At 39.8% G+C, this 22,492-nt stretch overlaps 2 protein-coding genes across 5 annotated transcripts in view; one reads left to right on the forward strand and one right to left on the reverse strand.

The window, feature by feature from the left end:
• Positions 1-9,551, reverse strand: part of morn5 (MORN repeat containing 5) — a 40,119-nt gene extending 30,568 nt beyond the window's left edge. Inside the window, exons 1-4 of one of the 4 annotated variants that reach the window (XM_086300544.1) lie at positions 9,270-9,551; positions 9,000-9,147; positions 5,497-5,608; positions 5,053-5,184 (exon numbers count right to left, since the gene is read on the reverse strand). In XM_086300544.1, the coding sequence (XP_086156670.1) occupies positions 5,053-5,184; positions 5,497-5,608; positions 9,000-9,147; positions 9,270-9,316 (439 nt within the window). In that variant the 5' untranslated portion in view covers positions 9,317-9,551. The remainder of the gene's footprint in view (positions 1-5,052; positions 5,185-5,496; positions 5,609-8,999; positions 9,148-9,269) is intronic. The other 3 variants (XM_086300548.1, XM_086300547.1, XM_086300546.1) reach the window with 3 other exon arrangements.
• Positions 9,552-9,605: 54 nt separating this feature from the next.
• ndufa8 (NADH:ubiquinone oxidoreductase subunit A8) lies at positions 9,606-19,626 on the forward strand. Its single transcript, XM_086300543.1, has 4 exons — positions 9,606-9,815; positions 11,941-12,104; positions 17,634-17,799; positions 19,166-19,626. The coding sequence occupies exons 1-4, from the start codon at positions 9,765-9,767 to the stop codon at positions 19,301-19,303; spliced, it is 519 nt and encodes a 172-aa protein (XP_086156669.1). The 5' UTR covers positions 9,606-9,764; the 3' UTR covers positions 19,304-19,626.
• Positions 19,627-22,492: the final 2,866 nt, after the last annotated feature.

The following is a 22,492-nucleotide window of genomic DNA, read 5'->3' on the forward strand; positions in this document are numbered from 1 at the left end:
AAAAAAAAAAAAAGATAATTCTTTGCTTGATTAGAATCATAAAACTAATTTAGCAGATAATTTAGGACGGATTAGCTTTTCAAGACTGTATGACCTTAAATGAAATAATAAACAGCAGCCAAGAACGACACACTGACTTCATGCGTCAGCGTGTTGGAGGAGGACACTTATCGTCTATAGGTTAAAAAGATCATTCCGTCGGCTTGCAGAGTCATTTTGGTCAATGATTAAAGTGAATATTTGTAATGGGCTTTGTGGAATTAACTGAGCAGACCACTTGGATTCAGAAAGAGAGGGTCATCCATTACTGTTGTCACTGTTTGAGTTGCAACTATTTGGCGTTGGCATTTATCCAGAGTAACTCACGTTTGAGGAGTGGTTTAGGGTTTGGTGCTGAGCTTGAGTAAACTTGAATATGAGGAACAAATTCCCAATCGTTCTATTAATGGCCAGCATCCTCTTTCATGAAATACAGCTGTATCTGTATCTGAGGCTTATAAAGCAAAAGAGCACCGTAGTTGAGAATGAGTGTGGACAGCCAGCGTATTTGGAGATTGTAAACAGACTGTATATAAAAGATGGAAGTGCATTAGCGTTGCACTCTTTCCAATGGCCAGCAGAGGGCATTAGCAATGACCTCGGTAAACATTTTTCTGAGAGGTTCGCAGTCTCAGTCACTGGTTTCTTATTGGATACAGCATTTTCTAAATTATGATCAGCATCAGCCAAAAGGAGGCGAAAACAAGGTGTTTTAGAGTAACAATGCCCTTTGAGTTCTTTGTTTCTGGTTCCAAAACATGCTTATCTCGAGTCTTTACAAATGGACTTTGTTAACCAAAAAGTACAATCAGCTTGGCTACAGCCGTCTTAATACACAACGTATAGTTCGAACTCACTCTTGAATCCTCTTCCCTGTAGCTATTTTGTATTTTGTGTCCACTCCCACCACTTTCCATTATCACTATCACTCTACATGGTCCGTTTTTGACAAATCCCTCCATACATATGGGAACTGACAAGAAAGCGCTTTGACTCCAAAAATAATCTAAAACCTCTTGGGGAAAATTATCAACAGATCCTATTGTTTTGCTGCTTGGCGCTGTTCCAAGAAGGACTGTTTGTCCAAGTTTGCAACGGCTTCTTTGCAGAAGGTCCAATTTGGCGGGTAAGGAAAGTTTAGCCAGATATATCCAAGCAGCAACATGTGGTTCCAGGGGGTAAAAATAATAATTTTTGCACCTTAAAAACAAAACTAAAACAACATGAGACTTTGTCTTCATTGGCTCAATTTTTCCCCACAGCGACATAGGGATCTCCTTCCTCTTACTTGCTGCATGCAAACTTCTCCACTGGGAGGGCGGGCCTTCCCTGTGCCCCATCATCCCCGCAGTCCTCATCCTGGGCGGAAACCACGAGGCAATAAATTCAGTCTTCACACCCACTCTGACAAATATGCCTTCACCTCCCAGGGTTGAAAAATAAATCCATACAGGATACGAAGACATTCTTCTCAAGAATTGTATACCAAGACAAAAGGGAGAGTACACATAAGCATAAAGAGTGTATGTAACAGCATTCACCACATACACAACACATCACTCCACACAAACTGCATATGAACAAAGGGGAAAAAAAGAGGCACAGACCCATTAAACAGTTCCTGTTTGACTTCATATTTATCTAAATCAAAACAGAGTCTGAGTATTGTTGGAAAGTTTTTGGTTCCTCTTCTTTTTCTTTTTTTTTTTTTTTTTTTTTTTTTTTTTTTTTTTGTCTTTAGCTGCTTTATTCAACTTTTTTCATCATTTTTGTTTATCTTGAAATTCATACACTTTTATTTATTTTCTTTTTTTTTTTTTTTAACGGCTTCTTTTTTTTATTAATATTTTTGGATGGACAGAAACATTAATAAATAAATATACAACTGCAATAATCAAACTGTCAGTTCTCTGTCCATTTCTAAACAAACAAACAAACTAAGACAAGCAAACAAACAACACACCAAAAAAAAAAAAAAAAAAAAAAAAAAAAAAAAAAAAAAATTACATAAATAAATAAATAAATTAAATAAATAAAACCCAGGAGAAACAAAATAATACACCGCCTCCTGGAGAACATCAGCAAAAACAAAAACGAATAAGGGTAAAACCCCCTGGTGCAAAAAAAAAAAAAAAAAAAAAAAAAAAAAAAAAAAAAAAAAAAGACAACAACCAAAATACCAATGACACATGAAATATCCCTCTAAGAGACCATTTATCATAATGTCTAAGAGACATTGTCAATGTACCGCAAAAAGGGACCCCAGACCTGCTCAAAAATATCTTCTCTTCCCTTCATTCTATACATAACCCGTTCATATGATGCCATCCTAGACATTTGTTCGGTCCATTCCTTGAAAGAACAGGGGCTGGTTCCTCTTCTTTTTCAACTCAACTTCCAACCCCCCCCCCCAAAAAAAATCTTTCCTTCTTATCCTCCCTTATTCTTTTCCCCCATATCTCCCTTTCTTCATCACTCTGCAGATCAATACCAGAACTATAATGATGATGAACAACTCGCATTAAGGAAAGGATCGTGAACCAAATTTTTGTCTTCTTACACATACCGATGACATCTGGCAAGGATGTGGATCTGTTTGATTCTCTCTCTACACATATGTAAATGAGGTTTGTGTACCGGTGGAAGTAATCTGCATTGTGTTACAAGTAGCTCATCTAAATACAAATATCCTGCCCCGAAATACATTAATACCTCAGGGAGCTCGTGAGTCACCTTGTAACTTGTGCTAAGAATCATTTCTTAAGACTTGTTTGTGATTCCTAAAGAGGAAAAAGAGTCAATCAGATTCAAACACAAAATAAAGCAGATTTGAAAATGGTTAGATAAAAAGCCAGACATTGAAGCTGGACTCTGTCTTATTTAACAATGAAAGAATGTCAGAAAACACTGACTTGTAGGCTTACGGCAATTAAAACCAGTGTTACAAGAGTTTTGCAGGAGTTTGTCAATACATTGCAGAGCACATGTTCAGAGAAAGGACTGCAAACCCCACAGGCATGAGGCCTACTAAGGCCTGAATAAAGTGCACAGCTATCTATGTGGGAGCTGAGATATTTATCCAGATCAGATTGTTGGATCGACTGGGAAGCCACCTGACGACAGCCTGATGTTGTCAGCCCTAGAAACATGACACTGACTATACGTCTTACATTTTCTAGTGATGAAAAATCATGGCAGGGAGACACGACAAACAGAGGATGTCAGAATTTGGGACACCCGACAGACTGCGTTCACTTCGAATCAAGACTTCCAGTCTGGGCACTCGTTCAGTGGAAAAATGTGTCTTCAATTTTCCACTTTTGACAAATAACAAAAGAGAAAAAAAAATTACTGCTGTAGCCTATAGAGGCTTGCCTATCAGATGAAATGCAACAGTGATCTGCAATCAGATAATGCAAGGATAATCCATTAATGTCACTCCATGGGTTCAGTCTTATCAAGACCTTTCCATATGGCCACACTGTATACTTTGAGAGTTGTAGTTATTAAATATGATGAAAGAAAAAGGGTCCTAAAAGCGCTCTAGTAAAGCAAATCCTTCACTGATGCCATTGCCATAACTCACGTTTTTAAAGTGAGTCACTCGTGGATTTTTCCTTTGATCAGATCCACCTTTCCACCATGTCTCGCTTGCCTGAACTATTTGTGTAATCTCGCTGACAGACATACTGTGCAGGCAGATGCACAGAACAGAACGTATGAAACTCTGAAAGAGGAACTGAGGATTTACTATGTTTAAAAGTAGCTTCAATAGAGTTTAATGAAGTTTAGCAAAAGTTCAATCAGAAAGACTAATGCAATTTACATTCTCTCTCTCACCATGTCTCATCAGCAGCTCTCGAACGTCTAGAACAGCCCATTTCAAAAGTGAAAAAATTCACCTACACCCCATACCCTACTTTTTACTTTTTTTTAATCAATCAAGCTTGTGCAGTAGTATCAGAAAAGTCTTGTTTGTGAAATTCAACTGGTGTCATATGATATTTTTCACACAATTGCCCCCCTCCCACCTGGATGCACCGCGATAGTCTTGAAACAGTCTTCTGCTCCTGTCAGCGGTCATTTCAGCATCCGATTAGTGCAACCCTTTTCTTCGCCTCGCGCTTTACATCACCGCCAGTGTTCACGGTTGTTGTCCTTCCAACTAAGTTCATCACATCCGTCCAGATTCTTTAGCATCACTCTTCAGCCCTGCTCCACCGCTCCCTCCATCAGGGAATATTTGTGCACAGCTCATTCCATCAGTAGCCTCTTAAATATTATGTTACAGTAAAACCCGATCACCAGAGACTCCTCACCTGTGTACCTCACGCCAAATCAATCAATCAATCATTTAACCTCTCAGCCTTGTTTTTTACTTGATTCCCTCCTGTTTGAATTCAGCAACGCGTGTTCTCAGTCACACAGAACCATATTGTGAGGAAATATTTGCTTTCTTCTATGATCCAAGCATTAGTTTAAACATAGGTGCAAAACTTATATTTGCTGTACATACACATGCGGTAAATTTGAAGCTAAGGTTAAATTAATTACATGATTACTGGAATTAATATTGTTTCTAGCTATGGTCAGTCGTAGAAACAAATGGACATACTTTATTAGGTTACTGAATAAATATATTTTAACATAAAGCAATCCATCACTGACAGGTGCTTTACTGGACGTAACACTTTGTGTACATAATTTGAAATGGAAATTTTGTGTTTGAGCTTGCCTTTAATCTTTCTAATTTACCTTGGCGCAACAGGCCACGGTGCCTGGATATTGCTCAGCAGTGGACAGAGCCAGTTTGGCAACAAAACAAGTGGAAAAATGTGCACAAAACCGCAGTGGGGTAAGCAGTGAAAGAGGAGGATTTTGTTGTGAAAATACAGATAATTCTGCTTCTTGTGTGGATCAGGGGTACAAGCTACAAAGTATCCACTAGTATATAACAAAAAATTAATATGAATGAGCACACCTCTCCTAATGGTTAGCGAGCTTTGCTCTCACCTGCGCTCCTGAGAAACCTGCCGGTGTAGGCTGTGACCACTCTGGTGCTGGGGTTATAGAAACCATCTCCACAGTCATAACATCCATCAGGAATGGCTCGTGGAGGATGTAAATCTGTTATCTGAGATTTTCCTGTATGAATAGATGGAATTATTATGATTTGACTGAGGAATGACTTAGAGGTAAAACCATCTATTTGTCAGGCCAGTGATGAACACAGACTCTGGCTCATGAAGCAGGATGACAGAACTGCCTGCATAACTTTGCTAGGTAAAAACAGGGACCGAAATAGAAAGAGCTGTTCAGATAAAACTCATAGTTTACAAATTATCCAGCACTGAGAGGAAGCTTTCAGCCAAACAATACAGAGACTTGGCTTGTACACTATATGCTCATCATTCCTTGTGTGTTTGTTTAGGAGTGGTCTAGAAAATAAGATCCAACCTGCAGGTCTGAGGCCATTGCACCTCTCCGTGTAGAAGCGTCTGTCATAACCATTGCAGTAGCTCCAGTCCTTCTCCTGGTACTGCAGTCCGTCTGCAAAGGTAAATGTCCCCTGGTGTGGAAGCACACACAGACCTGTGAAGTATCCTTATAATTAAGTCTGCTTAATAAAAACCACCTATCAGTGATATCTTACAAGTGGAAAGTGAGGGTTTTCTTTACCAAAGCTGTAATATCTGTATCCTCCCCAATCCCAGTGCACTGTTAGTGAAAGAAATGTAACGTGTGCTCCTCAAATCAGTGAAAAACCCAAGATAATGCACAGATCTCACTGATGACAGTTATCGTACGGAATATTCCAGCAAACTTTGCTGCATGTAAGGTCTGGGTCTGGGTTATTCTGCATACCCCAGGCATGGTTTCTGGAAAGATAAGTTGAAGCTGCGGTTTTCAAATGTCAGTTTTGAGTTCTCTGAGAACCCAGAAGAATTAAAATTTCCCTCCATTGTCTTTCGATTGACGCAGAGCTCTCAGTGATGAATATCTCCAAACCTCAGCAGATAAAACCAAAGCTGTCTGCACAGATACATATCTCAAGGAGAAAGTGGAAAAATATGCCTTTTGGTATTTGGGGTGAACTTTATTTATCCTCAAGGGATGATACAAGAAAGACGCTGTTTGTTGTTCTGCCTCTTTTCTCCCTCATTCCCCCCCCCCAAACCAGTCACAGCAGATGGCGGCAGACGGCCGCCTGTTTTTTTTAGTTTGTTTTTTACAGCATTACACTTTCCAGTCATTTTTAGCTATATATCTATATTTTTTCATTGTTCTTCCATGCTTTCCTAATTTTTCCCAATAAAAATATCCTTATAACTGTCAAAGTCTTCCAAAAAATACACACATTTTCTTTCAGTGCATAAGTAGAGTTAGATACTCTGGATAGTTTTAATTAGAGTTTAACTAGAGTTCAACTGTTATAGTGATATTTTCAAGACCAATATTAATACTGATATTTGGCTATTTACAAATCTGGTATTGCAACATATCAGCGGATATTTTTTCCCTTTCAGACACACATAACATAAACAGACTTCCCTGGCATTTATTATGTATAGTTATTTATTTAGTTGTTTACATTCTGCATGACTCGACTGAAGCTTTTTGAGCCACTTGAAAAAATATTTTAAGCCATTCATAAGCAGTGTTGGTCAAGTTACTTGAAAATAGTAATTAGTTACTAATTACTGATTACTTCTCCAAGAAAGTAATCCCGTTCCTTTACTGATTTCCTCTTTTCAAAAGTAATTAGTTACTTTATTAGTTACTTTTAAAAAACATGATACACAACCTGAATACATAATAAAGCAATAGACCTGTAATCAAATAAAAAATACTCTTTTTAAAACTTGTTTTATTAGTTTTAAATCTTTTAACTTTATGCACATCGCATCTTGCAAAAAATAAATTATATGCAACAGTCTTTGACTTTGAAGAAATTTGTTTAACATTTAAACTGTTACGGCCCTGGGCCTTGGAGGAAGTGAGACTGCCCCTGCCGCCTAGCAGAAGGAGTCGTAACAAAACCTATTTTCTGCATATTCCAGCATATAAAATAATTTTGTGTTTACACTCACTCTTTCAAACAGTTGCAAGTAAAACAGCAAAAAATAAATAAAATAAAAGATCCAGCAGCACTAAGTCCTGCCGTTCTTAAATCTATTTTCACTTTTTTAGCAGAAATGGGGCTGTCAGGGGTTTGCCAGGTGCCGCAACTGTCATGTCAGCGGGGGGATCCGGGGCTTTCTCTGTGAATTTCACATTCATGGCAGTGTCCTAGATAATTGCTCAGATTTGAAGTTTAATTTTTTGCTGTAGAAAGAAGTTTTCCTCCTATGCAGAGTTTACAGTGGAGTTTATGTTTTTGTCACTTTTTGCAGAATAAAACTTGAAGTAATTTAAGTACTTCCAAGCTTTAAACGCTACATGGTCGTGCTCTCTCCTGCACTCCATACTATCCATTGTTGATCTACACACGTCTGTTGCTGCCACAGATGTCGCACACTTGTAAGACATTGTCATGAGACACTCTCACAAACAAAATCACGGTTTAGCAACGCAGTATCGTAGCGTGCTTATGGGAAAGTAACAGTAATCTAATTACTGTTTTGCAATAGTAATCCCTTACTCTACTCATTACTTGAAAAAAGTAATTGGATACAAGTAAGGACAATAAGGACAAGGATCCGAAAAGGATAACTGTAAAGTCAAACAGGAATGTCACCTAAGATAAAGCTCTCAATCTACTACAATAAAGAAATCAAAACAGGAATCCAGAAATCCAACACAGAGATCATAACGGGAAACACCTGAAATAACAATAAACCTCCACAGAAGCCCAAACTCAAATATATTCACAAGGAATTCAATATCCCCAAAACAAAAAACAGCTAAGACCTTGACATTTAGTCTAAGTCATATTCAGAGTACATCTCTGAAACCTGCACTAGGTGTGTAACCAATAAATCTGCTCCATTGAAGTGCACCATTATCTCATGTCAGTGAGCTGATAAGGATCCAGGAGCAGCAGCTTCGATTAATGCTGTTAACTATACAGCATATATATGGGTCGTAATGCTGTAAGGTCTTCCCAGGAGCATGGCTGCTCACTGGTTTCTCCTGGATCCCTGGTTTTCAAGCCTGCTCCTTATGTATTAAGACCAAATCATGCAGCCACTGTCTGACTGAGTGGAAGTGTGTCATGCTTACTCACAATCTTTGCTTAGTTTTTGCTCCCATGACTCTCTGTGCTCTAGAGCTCTTTTTGTGTGCCAGCCAGCCACATTTCTGACATATAGCCTCTCTGGGCTCCAACCTCATACCTTTGCTCCTTGGAACCTCCAGGCCTGCTCATTCTCCACTGCCAGAAGCAGTTTCAGCACCTGCACAACTCTAACTAAGGCTGTGAATAAAGATCCTGAGCGCCTGTAATCTGTGCTCTTCTTATTTTTATTTTATTTTTTTTATTACATTTGCCAGTTCTTTTAAAAAAGCTAATTGGTATTACAAAAGGATCGCATAGAAAAGGCAAAAATTGGAGGAAACTTCAGGGTTTATTGAATTGTTTAGATTTGTTCTGCATGGAGGTAAGTTGCAGGTCTTTCACTGGCACTAAAAGCAGGTGCTGGGTTGTCTGGGCCAAGGTTTGTCATGGGTAAGAGCTACTATCATTTCAAATGAACCGCAACAGCAGTGATGATAATAATTGTAGTGATTGCTATTGCAGTGAGGTTCATGAAAGTTTACTTTAGAGCAGGAGAGGCTAAAGATCCTACCGAAAAAAGGCAAACCTAATTACTACGATAATAACTGTGAGTGATTACTAAAAGGGACCAGATGTAATATCAGATAATATCAGCTATAACCAATGTGAAACACACACAGTTATGCATGTGGCTGCAGACAGTCTGACATGAAGGGATGGACACGCATACAAAACTGTTCACCTGTTTGGCTATGCCGTTTTCCCAGGTACTCTCATATTTACTTCCATTTGGAAAGTACAGCACTCCTTTGCCATGGAACATTCCATCTTTCATCTCTCCCACATATCTTGTATTTGTAGGGAAGGTGTACTCTCCTTCACCTTCCATCCTGAAGCAGAGAAAAAACACACTGTTTTATGAACTGTGTTTGAGTATACGAGCACACACAAACACACGCACACATGCAAACACTGTGTCTGTGGCTCTTTTTCACAACAACGGCCAAACTACCTGCCAAATTTTGTTGCCCCATTGTAACTGCTTCCGATATGCTCCATTAACACAATGTCCTGCTTTCTATGTAGGGTGGAAAAAGCATGCAAAGTCGATCTAAAAACAATAAAAAAAACTGAAAACAGCAGTGAAGCGGTATACCGTTACCATGGCAATGACGCAACAATACGACTGTTGAACAAGTTATTGGTTTCTACTCATCTTAAAAAAAATGTTTTTTTCATAGTTTGTTGGATTTATTCATTTTTAAATAAAATATGATAAATGTCAATCCAATTTTATTTTCTCAAAAGTCTTTTGACAGTGCGCATGCGGCTCCGCGTCGCTCTGTGAATTGCGTCATCAGAGCGCGGCCACTAGCTGACAGTAGCAGGGGAAGTTAACTGACCTTCTTTACGGCCTCGTCGCTCGCACGTCTGACGAGGACCTTGAATGTTTTTCACCAGCGGTATTTGAGCTTCTTGATTTCTTTAACTGCACATCTACGCAGTCATGCCCACAAAGCTGGAAGTCCCCACCCTGCAGGAGATGAAGGTGGACGAGGTGAGCGGCCATTATTGTTTAGCATGAATGAAGAAGACGGGACAAGCCAGCTAAGTAGCTAGCTGAAGGGATAGCTGCTGCACGGTTCATTTGAAAAGCTGTAAACTTTAAGCCACTAGCTTTACTTGCTAAGATAGTTATATTATATTGATGAATGCTATACACACGTGAGTGAATATTTACTATAGCACAGGAAGGTGTTAAATATTTCGGGCGCCTTTATAACTATTTTTGACAACAATATATGGCGTTAACGTCTTGAGTCTTTTAAGTTTAGCAAATGTGCATTCAGAATGTACATTTGGTTATACCTGTCAGGGTGAAAGGAGCTTTCGATTCCATTCGGTTCTTATACCAGTCTGTTGTAGCAGTGCTATTTGACATATTGAACGTGTCCTTGGAAGTCAGGTGATAGCTGTCAGCAGCAGCAGCCTGTGCCTGTCCAACAATAATAGCACCGAGGATATAATAAACGAGCCTGCACCATTAAATTAGATCTGTCCTAACATCCTAGCACTTGATCAAGCTTTTGCTAAAGCATACTCTTTCAGCTTGTGAGACAAACTTTCTTTAAGTACAGTATGACTTTTGTTAAATACCTGGCAAGACCCCTGCAGATATTTTAAAGAGAACATGAAGAGAAGAATATAGTGTGTATATATACACAGATATATTTATATGTTGTAGAAATGCACCAACATGTTTACCTTGTTGAAAGATTTTGATATTGATATTTGATACAGATAGTAAATTCACTTATATTGGAAGTAGTGGCTGAACAGGGTCAGATAGAAGCAATGCTTGTATATATCTGACCTGCATTCATATTGTTAAAGCTGCCTTACCCTCCAAAAGAGAAGACACAAAGAAAACAGCTATATCATTAACTTATGTAGCCCTCAGAAATATTGTTGTAGATAATATAAATCATTTAAATGTAAATAGCGTTTAATAATGTCATTTTTACTACATAATTCAACACCAGCAACAGAGATATTATTATTTAATCTCAGTTTTTTCTTTTACTTTAGCTTTTTGTATATTTAAATCCTGAAACTGTCACAAATAATGTTTACACTCCTGTTTCATTTGTGAACATTTGATTTCACCTTAAACATTATTTGCATTATTTTTCAAAAATAAAACAAATCATTACATTTCATAATGTGTCAAATGGCATCAATGGCAAACAGTGGTTGATGTCTGTTTTTGTTTTGTTTTTTGTTTTTTCTCACATTAATTTTGTGCTGGCTAAATGTTTACATGTGTAGGGTGACGAGGAGATTAAAAAAAGTTCAGAAATAAATAAGCAAATGTTTTCCTTTGATAAAATGGAAATGCAAAACAAGTAGATGCATGCGTTGGCTATAGCTAAATTTTTATTATAACACTGACCAGGCCGCAATTTTACCATGGGGGCAGTCCTAGTAAAATATTCAGATTTTAAAAAAGCCAGAATTTGTGGGCTAAAGTGGTCATTCTCATGTTAGAATTTGTACTTCTGTGTAGAGTTTTGCTTCATAATGTATTTATTTATTGTATAGGTTGTGTTTCTTATTGGACAAAAATAAACAGTCAACAGTTCAGATGCTCAAGGACATGTTTTCACAGCAGAAGCTCTTAATATGTTGAGCGTGCCTGCTCTTCATGAGATAATAATGCATATAGCAGCTATAAATTAAATCACATTAGTAGTGATCACTACAAGGCAGTTGTAATGGGAATATTAAAGTAGCAACACAGCTCTTTCTTTATGTCACATCATGCTGTTTTTTCTTTATTAACTGATCAATACAAGGTTCATTTACAATTCCTACTGGGAACTGCATCCAGGCTTTTGTTTGTGTTTTTTTAAACACAGCCCATCTAGAGAGAGACATTGCAAATAAACTTTGGCTTCACTGTGGTCTGTCTTATGTTTCTTGTTGATATACCAAAATAAAACTAGTACTAAGTGCTACCTTAATATACACTCTTGTTGAGTTGGTGCTATATACATAAAATTGAAGTGAACTAAAGTGTGTCTCATGAAAACACCAATTGCATAATTGTTATTTGTTAGTGTCTCTTGTAGTTATGTTCCTTTTTCATTCTAATTGTCTTCCATGTGTTGCTTTCTGTGCAGATAAAAGTGTCCTCTTCGGTACTGAAGGCTGCTGCCCACCATTATGGCTCCCAATGTGACAAACCCAACAAAGAGTTCATGCTCTGCCGTTGGGAGGAGAAGGATCCCCGGAAGTGCCTAGAGGAAGGGAGAAAGGTCAATGAGTGTGCACTCAACTTCTTCAGGTAGTAGTTTGGTGCCATATAGTTCTGGTATGAATGGACACAATATCTGAAAGTGAACACTGAAAGCAGGAGACTATATACAAACAGGACTGGATTGATGAGGTCTTAGACGTATTGTCTGAGCAGTCTGAATGGTGAAAGGATGAGCTTTGTCATTTCTGCGAGAATAACATTTTTCCTTATGCCTTGGCTTGACGTTGTCATGATATTTGACAGAAAGGCGATACTCCGGTGATTAGGCAGAGTAATTATATTTTTAGAGCTGAGGGCTGCTGCATTGTTGTCATCTGCAAAAGTGAACAGTGTGCTTGTGGTCAGAGAGTGATTGAAAATGTGGCTTGACTTTGGAGCCAGCTGAAAGTGCAGACTGTGGGAGTCCATGTGAAACTCTGGTCAGATACTTTTGCATTTCTTGGTGATGGGCATGTGGGTAAGAGAATGTGTTCTGAGGTTTCCAATGCTGCTCTTGGGCAGTTGTTCCTTCATAGTTCAAAGTTGTTGAAGACTGCAGAGTTGGGAAGTTTCATATTCTGTGTCTTCTACTGCTAATAAGGTTTTCAATCTTTTGACTTTTGGTTAAAATAAATTATTAACATAACTGAGTAAACGTCATGGTAAAGTTGAATATGTGACTTAAAAGTAGTGCAAGGGAAGAAAAAGGTGGTGATAATCAGGTTTCCATGTAACATCAAGGATGGAGAAGAGCAACTAGATTCTAGAGAAGTAAGCATTTTTTCCATTATTACCTACTCGTCTCAATGCGACAAGTCATTTTCCATTACAGTCGAGTACTACCTAATGTGTACGTGGGGTTGTTATATTAACACGGCTCAACGTCCCGTGACATCATTTGTATGCAACATGAATGCTACAACATTGAGGTGATGTTATACCTGCAGTGCAGTCAGTGGCTTTTTGTCAGAATCGGGGACCACAGTGTTAGTTCTGTTAGTGTTAGTCAGTGTTAGTTCCCTTGTTGCTGGTTTGCAAAAATGGTGGTTTTGATTTTTGTGAAGGAGACACTCTCATTATTTATCAAGTGATGCTACTGACTAGCCAATCGGTGACATGCAGTCTGACAACGTCACATTTTCTGATTGCTTTGAACCTCGATTGAGTAGGTACTAAAAAAGTACCATGTACCTGGTACTATCACCTAATACAGCGGTCCCCAACCTTTTTTGCACCATGGACCGGTTTAATGTAAGACAATATTTTCACGGACCAGCCTTTAAGGTGCCGTGGATGAATACAACAAAATAAAATGATACGACCAAGACAAAAACTGTGGTATTTTGTAAATTTATTAATAATAAGCGAATTCACTGTGTAATTGTGTAACTTTATTAGCAGCGTCCTCCTGAAATGCACCAACAACATTGAGAGTAACACCCTCCTCTCTGCCCCTTTATGCTCTCTGGTCGCTATGGTAACGGGTAAATATATCTTTCAAAACAAGACACACAACTACAACACGAGAAAAGACCCAGGGAAACCAAGCTAACAATAAAATCCCTGAAAACCATAAATTTCACACCCGAGCCTCAACTCTCGCAGCCTGGTATCAAACAACCCAGTCCGAATAAATGTGTTAATTTCCACCTTTAGCAGGAACAGGAAAGAACTGTTGGAGTTTGTTGAGGTAGCTGCCTTTTAGGTACTCATCATGGGAGGCTGATGCTTGGCTTTCAGACACGGCCGTGCTGATCCTGTTGTTGTGCACTAGGGAACATAAATTTATGGCGTTGCTATAGCAATGATATAGTGATATGACATTTTTTATATCACATAAAAATTTATATGGGTGTTATCCAAGGACCAAGGGACGATAAGTGGTATACAAAAATCAATATGCAAGCAATATATTTGTGTTTTCCAGACACAAAAGGAGGAGATGCTGCCAGTGTATTAAAGCAGCTAAAAGAGCAGCATGAGATCAGTTAAACAAATTAATTAATTAATTAAAAAGATTGTAATGACAAAATCCAAAGTATGTCATCCTGAAATCCATGCTACCATTTGGTTTGAGACTGTGTGCACTGCTGTTGCGAAATCAGTTTTGCCTAAAATGTTTGCAATGGCTAATTTAAAGTATGTGAAACATTACTGGGTGATTCAGCATCTCGATCATGACATCACCCAGGCTCAGGAACTACAGGGAGTGCAGAATTATTAGGCAAGTTGTATTTTTGAGGAATAATTTTATTATTGAACAACAACCATGTTCTCAATGAACCCAAAAAACTCATTAATATCAAAGCTGAATGTTTTTGGAAGTAGTTTTTAGTTTGTTTTTAGTTTGAGCTATTTTAGGGGGATATCTGTGTGTGCAGGTGACTATTACTGTGCATAATTATTAGGCAACTCAACAAAAAACAAATATATACCCATTTCAATTATTTATTTTTACCAGTGAAACCAATATAACATCTCCACATTCACAAATATACATTTCTGACATTCAAAAACAAAACAAAAACAAATCAGCGACCAATATAGCCACCTTTCTTTGCAAGGACACTCAAAAGCCTGCCATCCCTGGATTCTGTCAGTGTTTTGATCTGTTCACCATCAACATTGCGTGCAGCAGCAACCACAGCCTCCCAGACACTGTTCAGAGAGGTGTACTGTTTTCCCTCCTTGTAAATCTCACATTTGATGATGGACCACAGGTTCTCAATGGGGTTCAGATCAGGTGAACAAGGAGGCCATGTCATTAGTTTTTCTTCTTTTATACCCTTTCTTGCCAGCCACGCTGTGGAGTACTTGGACGCGTGTGATGGAGCATTGTCCTGCATGAAAATCATGTTTTTCTTGAAGGATGCAGACTTCTTCCTGTACCACTGCTTGAAGAAGGTGTCTTCCAGAAACTGGCAGTGGGACTGGGAGTTGAGCTTGACTCCATCCTCAACCCGAAAAGGCCCCACAAGCTCATCTTTGATGATACCAGCCCAAACCAGTACTCCACCTCCACCTTGCTCGCGTCTGAGTCGGACTGGAGCTCTCTTCCCTTTTTTTTTTTTTTTTTTTTTTCTTTATTAAATGACATCAGAAACAGCAGTATGCGACATTACGTGATGGCAGAGCTTCAGTTCATCCTTTGTCATTTTTTTTTTTTTTTTGAGCTCTCTTCCCTTTACCAATCCAGCCAGGGGCCCATCCATCTGGCCCATCAAGACTCACTCTCATTTCATCAGTCCATAAAACCTTAGAAAAACCAGTCTTGAGATATTTCTTGGCCCAGTCTTGACGTTTCAGCTTGTGTGTCTTGTTCAGTGGTGGTCGTCTTTCAGCCTTTCTTACCTTGGCCATGTCTCTGAGTATTGCACACCTTGTGCTTTTGGGCACTCCAGTGATGTTGCAGCTCTGAAATATGGCCAAACTGGTGGCAAGTGGCATCTTGGCAGCTGCACGCTTGACTTTTCTCAGTTCATGGGCAGTTATTTGGCGCCTTGGTTTTTCCACACGCTTCTTGCGACCCTGTTGACTGTTTTGAATGAAACGCTTGATTGTTCGATGATCACGCTTCAGAAGCTTTGCAATTTTGAGACTGCTGCATCCCTCTGCAAGATATCTCACTATTTTTGACTTTTCTGAGCCTGTCAAGTCCTTCTTTTGACCCATTTTGCCAAAGGAAAGGACGTTGCCTAATAATTATGCACACCTGATATAGGGTGTTGATGTCATTAGACCACACCCCTTCTCATTACAGAGATGCACATCACCTAATATGCTTAATTGGTAGTAGGCTTTCGAGCCTATACAGCTTGGAGTAAGACAACATGCATGAAGAGGATGATGTGGACAAAATACTCATTTGCCTAATAATTCTGCACTCCCTGTAAGGCTGGTCATCTACTGATCAGAAGGTCGGTGGTTCAGTGTGACAATTATCCAAAGTACATCCTAATGTAAGATGGGGGAGGATGAGTGCTCAACTTGTGCACTAAGTTATGGGAAGAAACCTTTAAATCTTGTTGTATTTTGCTGGTTGATTTATGCAGTGACATTTTTTAATGAGATCAGTATGAGCCTCAATAGATATTTCATCAAAATTTCAGTTACTTCAACTTTAGGGTTGTTGCCGCATACGTTGAAGAGTTATTTTCCATTGTGTAATGTGTGATAATCACACAGCCGCTTGCACTTTTGCATCATTTGTCCTGTTGAGTCACTATTTGTTTCCACAAAGCTTTTTATTTATCATGTTCTCTTTACTTATTGATCAGTATATTGATTTTGACTTTATAAAAATCAGTTCCAGATTGTCATTTCTCTGTTCTGAGTTACTCAGCCTCTTCTCTAAATTATCCAAAAACATAAGAATAAATCATCAACTTGAGCTCATTAAGTGTGATGTAGAAAACACTCCAGTAATTTTCCCTCTCTTTAGTAGAAAAAGTGGCCGATTTAGAACATGAATAAGAAAATTACCCATGAAGCGTATTGTGTCCATAAAACTTTGTGGTCTGGCCTTTTTCACTCTTAAGTGCAGTGTCTGTGTTTACTGAAAAGTTTTATTCTGAGCTTTGGTTATGTTGTGACGCCTGTGCAGCAACTGAGGTGCTTTTGTGAGAGAAAAACCTGCAATTATGATAATGAAGATAGATTTGAGAAAAGTTGTAATTGCACCAGGGGCCTGTTTTGATTCTCTGGTGTTTCTGGCAACTGCCAGCCACCTTTAGGTGTTCTTGTTATAGAAAACCAGCCCATAGCAATCAGATTCAATCAACAAGTGACTGCTCACAAGCAGAGTAACCATACGCTGATATAAGTTCTTAAATACATTTGGTTTCTTAAATTTGAGCAGCTCTGTCCTTTACATTCTTGAATTATTGACTCCTATGATATGCATTCTTTTGAAAATCCCACTGACTGGTGGGATACTGGTGCTGATTGGTGTCAGCTGACTGGTGTCAGCACCAGTATCATACAACTAGGCATCAAAACATCAAAATTACCTGCCTAATATTGTGTAGGTACCCCTTATCACCCACCAAAACATCTCTCAGTGGTCGCTGGATTGATGGGATCTCTGGATGGTGTCCTGTAGGATGTGGAGAGGAGCCTCTGTGCATCTGACTTAGTTTGCTTCCTCCAAACTTCCCAGATTGGGATCTAGGAACTCTGGAGGTCAGGCCAGTGACTTAGGCCACTTTTGCACTCTGACAGGGCACATTTCCGCAGGGTGGAGGCCACTGCTGTCGGGGAGTGCTTTCACTTTTTGGAGGGTGAAGGTGTTAGCAGTGGGTGTGTTGGTGTCTGTCTGCGACATGGGTGGTGTGCGTCAAAGTGCTAGTCACATGAATGCTGGGATCATTTCCCAGAGAACACCGCATTTAAACAATACAGTCAATATTATGAATTTCATCTTTGTGGTTTTAATGTTTCAATAATGGATGATGGATAAAAATGAATTATATTGTAAGAGAAAGATTTCCACTTCATGCGTTGCAGATTCAGTCTGTATGAAGATTAATCCTGCTTCTGCATGTTATGATGTGTGTCTGTCTGCACTGTGCCTTTTAGGCAAATCAAGGGGAACTGTGCCGAGTCCTTCACGGAGTACTGGACCTGCCTGGATTACTCAAACTTGGCAGAACTCCGTCACTGCCGTAAACAGCAGCACGCTTTCGACAGCTGCGTCCTTGAGAAACTGGGATGGGAGAGACCTGACTTGGGAGATCTGTCTAAGGTGAGACTGGTGAGGGATTAACTTGTGCATTTGCAGTGTGAGTACTGTAGCTCGGTTGATGGGCTCTATTCATGTTGATTGTGGGGTATGTATGATTGCATCTTATGCAGTCTCATTCAGCTACAGTTCTGAGCAGGCAAATAGTTTTATGCTGCTTTGTTTTTTTCTCTTTCCATAAAACCAGCATTTTTAAGGGGCTTGTATAACACTGGCAATCACTAATTTAGGTATCAGCAATCAAAACGGAGCCAAAAAGCGATGCCAACAATAGATTATTAGACATTTATTTATGTAGTCTTTTAAAAGGACTTCTGCAAAAAAAAAAAAACAACAACCCAAAAACCTGGGAGCGTTTGAATGGTTGTAATCAACTTTCTGGCTGTCTTTCATTTGTTAGACAGAGATATTGTGCACCGACTCAAACATGTGAGCCGGCAAAGAAAAGAACAAAAATGTGACTTTGTAAAACTGTGAAAAATGTTCTTGTTTAACTCATTCACTGCCAGGGTTTTTGAGCATTTTTACTCATTTTTGAAGAGCCACAGAAAACTGTGTGTTATGATCATATAAACGCTGAACTTACCAAAATGAAGAACAGACTCTCTTCTTCCATCCAAAAAAAAAAAGCTTGTTTCTACCATTTTCCGTTCTTTAGTAATCAGCTGTAGAAGAGAGGTGGGTTCCACCAAAAATGCCTGTTTTGACCAAAAAAAGGGAGAAAACGAGCTTTTTGTGAAAAATACATTTCAAGCAGTCTGATGTTCACTGACAAGCTGCCCGAGGTTGTATTCTAGCCCCTCCCATTGAAAACGTAATTGACGTCTATAGACGTCAATGGCAGTCAACGTAAGTTTTTCAATTGACGTCTATAGACGTCAATGGCAGTGAATGAGTTAATGTGCATCTGGACCAAGTTTCTGGCTGCTTATATATTTAAAACAGATTCCATTTTTGTTACTCATTTTGGAACTTAAATTAGCAAACTGTTTTTTGTAAGAAAGGTTAGGAGGCAAATGGTGTGAAGGTGGGACAAAGGGGACAGTCTGGATGATTTTGGGGGAAACAAAGAGGTGCAGGGATATAAATCATGACAAGGGATGAGATGGAAGGCCCAGTGAAAGGCTAAGGAAATGTTCAGGGCTTCAGCTGTTGACAACTTTTGTATGGTTTCATTTTAGCATGGACCTATTATGCGGTTTAAGCATAATCTCTTGTCAGAGATTGGCACGGAGCATGTGCTCTATTGTTTCCTAATAACTGCCATGTTTGACATCAGTGTGTCAATTAATATTTGAGTGAGTCTTCAGTGTGTTTATACTGTGTATGTCTGAGAATTTATGGTTTGTGTGTTGCTTTTCTTTCTTAGGTCACCAAAGTGTCAACCTCGCGGCCCCTGCCAGAGAACCCCTACCACTCTAGACCTCGTCCAGAGCCCAACCAAACCATCGAGGGCAAACTGGAGCCTGCCAAACATGGCAGCAGGTTATTCTTCTGGAACTGGTGAGGCAGCTCTGGAAAATCAGTCACCCTCCAAAGCCGTGGGCTCTGTCCAAAAACAGCTAGGCTTCTTGTGACTGTTGATACTTCTAAGATAGTTCTAAGGTTTGAATTTCTGACCTGCAAACACGAGCATTAAGGATGCTGGATTTGGACAGGGTTCATGCCTGAACAGTCATTTCTTTTTTTGCAGCTGTACCTCAAACATTGTCCAATAGTTTGATTAAGGAACAAAGTCCATGAGTCCACCACTTCTGTAAATGTAAAAAAGTGAACAAAAGCAACATACTGTTATTATTGTTGTCCGAAAATAAAGAGATAAATTATAAAGGAGCTTTCTGTTTTTATTTTAAATTTATTTCAATGCTCAGTTAATATTACTAATGTGTTTTAACATCTTAAGCATTTCTGACTTTTAAAAAAATATATACTTTAAGGTTATTAGGAGCTGCAAGTCTGTGTTTTGTCAGAGTGATTCAAGGTGAGGTTAAAGGTCAGGGTTCAGGGTCACTACCTGAAGCAAGAGAGCGCTGCTGCTGCTTCCTCATTTTCTCTCGGCTCACTTCCTGCCTCTGACCTGGACTGGAAGAAGACCAGAAGGGTAATTTTCAGAGATGCACGGTGAAGTGTGTTTATTGTTGCACGTGTTCATGACCTTGAGTGGAAGGAGGTGAGAAGCCTTTTGAAAGTGGCCCGCTGGTCTGTGGAACATGTAAGACTGTGCCAATGTACACACACGTGCTCACGTATCACTGGGATGGTGTCCAGGATCCAAGCTTATCTACAGTGTGGTGCGGGAGACCGGTTTGAAGACAACTTACTGTAAGGCCTCAGAGTTTGTCTCAGCCCACATAGCAACTGTTTAAAATCTATACTGGCAGCAGCAGTCGCGATTTGGTCCATTCCAAACATGAGACGAGTCTCTGACCTCTGCCATGTGGGTGACTTCTGTGGGAAAAATGGTAACATAAAATTTGACATCTTTCTCATACTCACAAGCAGAGATGTGGCCCTGGGGTTTTTATGTACGATTAAAAAACACTTTTTTTTAATGGTGCAAAAACAAAGTGAGTTAACAAAGGATAGTTTTCTGCTGACGGTCTCTGAGAATATATATATATACACACACACACACACACACACACACACACACACACACACACACACACACACATATATATATATATATATACACACATATATATATATATATATACACACATATATATATACACACATATATATATATACACACATATATATATATACACACATATATATATATACACACACATATATATATATATATATATATATATATATATATATATATATATATATATATATATATATATATATATATATATATATGTATGTGTGTGTATATGTATGTGTGTATGTATATATATATGTGTGTATGTATATGTGTATATATGTATATATATGTATGTATATATATATATACATATATGTATGTAGCAGCTGGATAGCGTAGTGGTTAAACTACACGCCTTTGGAACAGAGGATCGCAAGTTCGATTCCTGCCTGGGGCGTCTGTATCCAGTAAGGGTCCTAAGGCTAGACCCCCTATGCTAAGCAAGCCTACCGCAGACATGAGCGAGACAGATAAATATGAAGGCATGCCGGCTCGGACGTCGCCCGGATCAACAAGGTCCGCGTCAGGTGTTGAGGAACCAGGGCACCCTGACGAAAAGTGGGCTACTGGAACAAGAAGGCATCGGTGGGCAAGGGACGAAAACAGGGCGTTGTTGGAATGCTACTACGCAAGTAACCCCGGCGGAAGGGGCTACATGAATAGGATGAGGGACCTATGGATTCTTCGATACCCAACATCCACAATGACGGCGAAACAACTAGTAGCTCAGTGTTCCAACATTCGAAAGAAGGGACTGCTCTCACAGCTAGAGATTGACGAGGTACAACACAAATGCTACGGCAAGGAGGAGTCAGGACGCCAGGTCAGGGGGGAGATATCATCACCCCCACCCGAGATTGGGTACATAGCCCCAAGTGCGATAGGAGAAGGATCGTTGAGTGCGAGAGGAACTGACCTGAAAAATAGGATCATGGCCAAGCTTGAAACCTGGATCCCCCGTAGCCGGTTACCAAGATTACGTGAAGTACCCTCAGAAGGTCTGCTAGATGATGTTAATGCAGCACTACGGGCAATACCTACAACCACGATTACCGACACTAACAAGCTGATCTACAATACGGCAGCAGTGATCAGTGAGATGCTTGGCTACAAGTTGAACAGCCACAAGGGGCAGTACCCTCCATGGAGAAGGAGGCTAGAGGGCAAGATCAAAGTAGCACGGAGGGAGGTTAGCCAACTAACAGAGTTGCAGAAAGGTGCGACAAATAAGGTGCCTAAGAAATACAGCAAGCTGTCCATACCTGAGGCCTTGGAAACTGCCAAGCAAAGACTCACAGCCTTGGCCAGCCGCTTGAGGAGGTACACCAGAGAGATAGAAGGCAGGAGAATAAACCAGCTGTTCTCCACAGAACCAGCAAAGGTGTACTCTCAGTGGCAAGGGAACAATAAGAGAACAGCACCACCAAGGCTGGAGACGGAGCAATACTGGAAGAGCATATGGGAGAAGGATGCAACCCATAACGGCAATGCTCAGTGGCTAGAGGATCTGAGGGCAGACCACAGCGACCTCCCTGAACAGGGTCCAGTAACCATCACAGTGGCAGATATCCAAGAAAGGGTCTCCAGTATGAAGAGTTGGACAGCACCAGGGCCCGACATGGTTCACGCCTACTGGCTGAAGAAGCTGACTGCACTCCATGAGCGTCTGGCAGCACAAATGAACCAGCTGCTAGTTAACGAGAGACACCCGGAATGGCTAACTGAAGGGCGGACGGTCCTGATCCCCAAGGACCCCAAGAAGGGACCGGTCCCCTCCAACTACCGACCAATAACCTGCCTCAGTACTACATGGAAGCTCCTGTCAGGCATCATATCGGCTAAGATGAACAGGCACATGGGTCAATACATGAGCGGGACACAGAAAGGAATTGGCAAGAATACCAGAGGTGCAAAACACCAGCTACTGGTAGACAGAACAATCAGCCGAGACTGCAAGACCAGACTGACCAACCTGTGCACTGCCTGGATTGATTACAAGAAGGCCTATGACTCAATGCCCCACAGCTGGATACTGGAATG

Source organism: Aulonocara sp. 'chitande type north' Nkhata Bay, linkage group LG7, assembly GCF_057382095.1.
Source record: "Aulonocara sp. 'chitande type north' Nkhata Bay isolate Kocher_YH1m ecotype deep benthic linkage group LG7, A_spYH_male_GT1.1, whole genome shotgun sequence".
NCBI lineage: Eukaryota > Metazoa > Chordata > Actinopteri > Cichliformes > Cichlidae > Aulonocara > Aulonocara sp. 'chitande type north' Nkhata Bay.

Bases quoted from the DNA above. Each gene is read 5' to 3' on its own strand.
- ndufa8 (XM_086300543.1), top strand. From the start codon at position 9,765: ATGCCCACAAAGCTGGAAGTCCCCACCCTGCAGGAGATGAAGGTGGAC. The intron at 9,816-11,940 runs GTGAGCGGCCAT...CTTTCTGTGCAG, and splicing joins AGGAGATGAAGGTGGACGAG to ATAAAAGTGTCCTCTTCGGT. The intron at 17,800-19,165 runs GTGAGACTGGTG...TTTCTTTCTTAG, and splicing joins ACTTGGGAGATCTGTCTAAG to GTCACCAAAGTGTCAACCTC.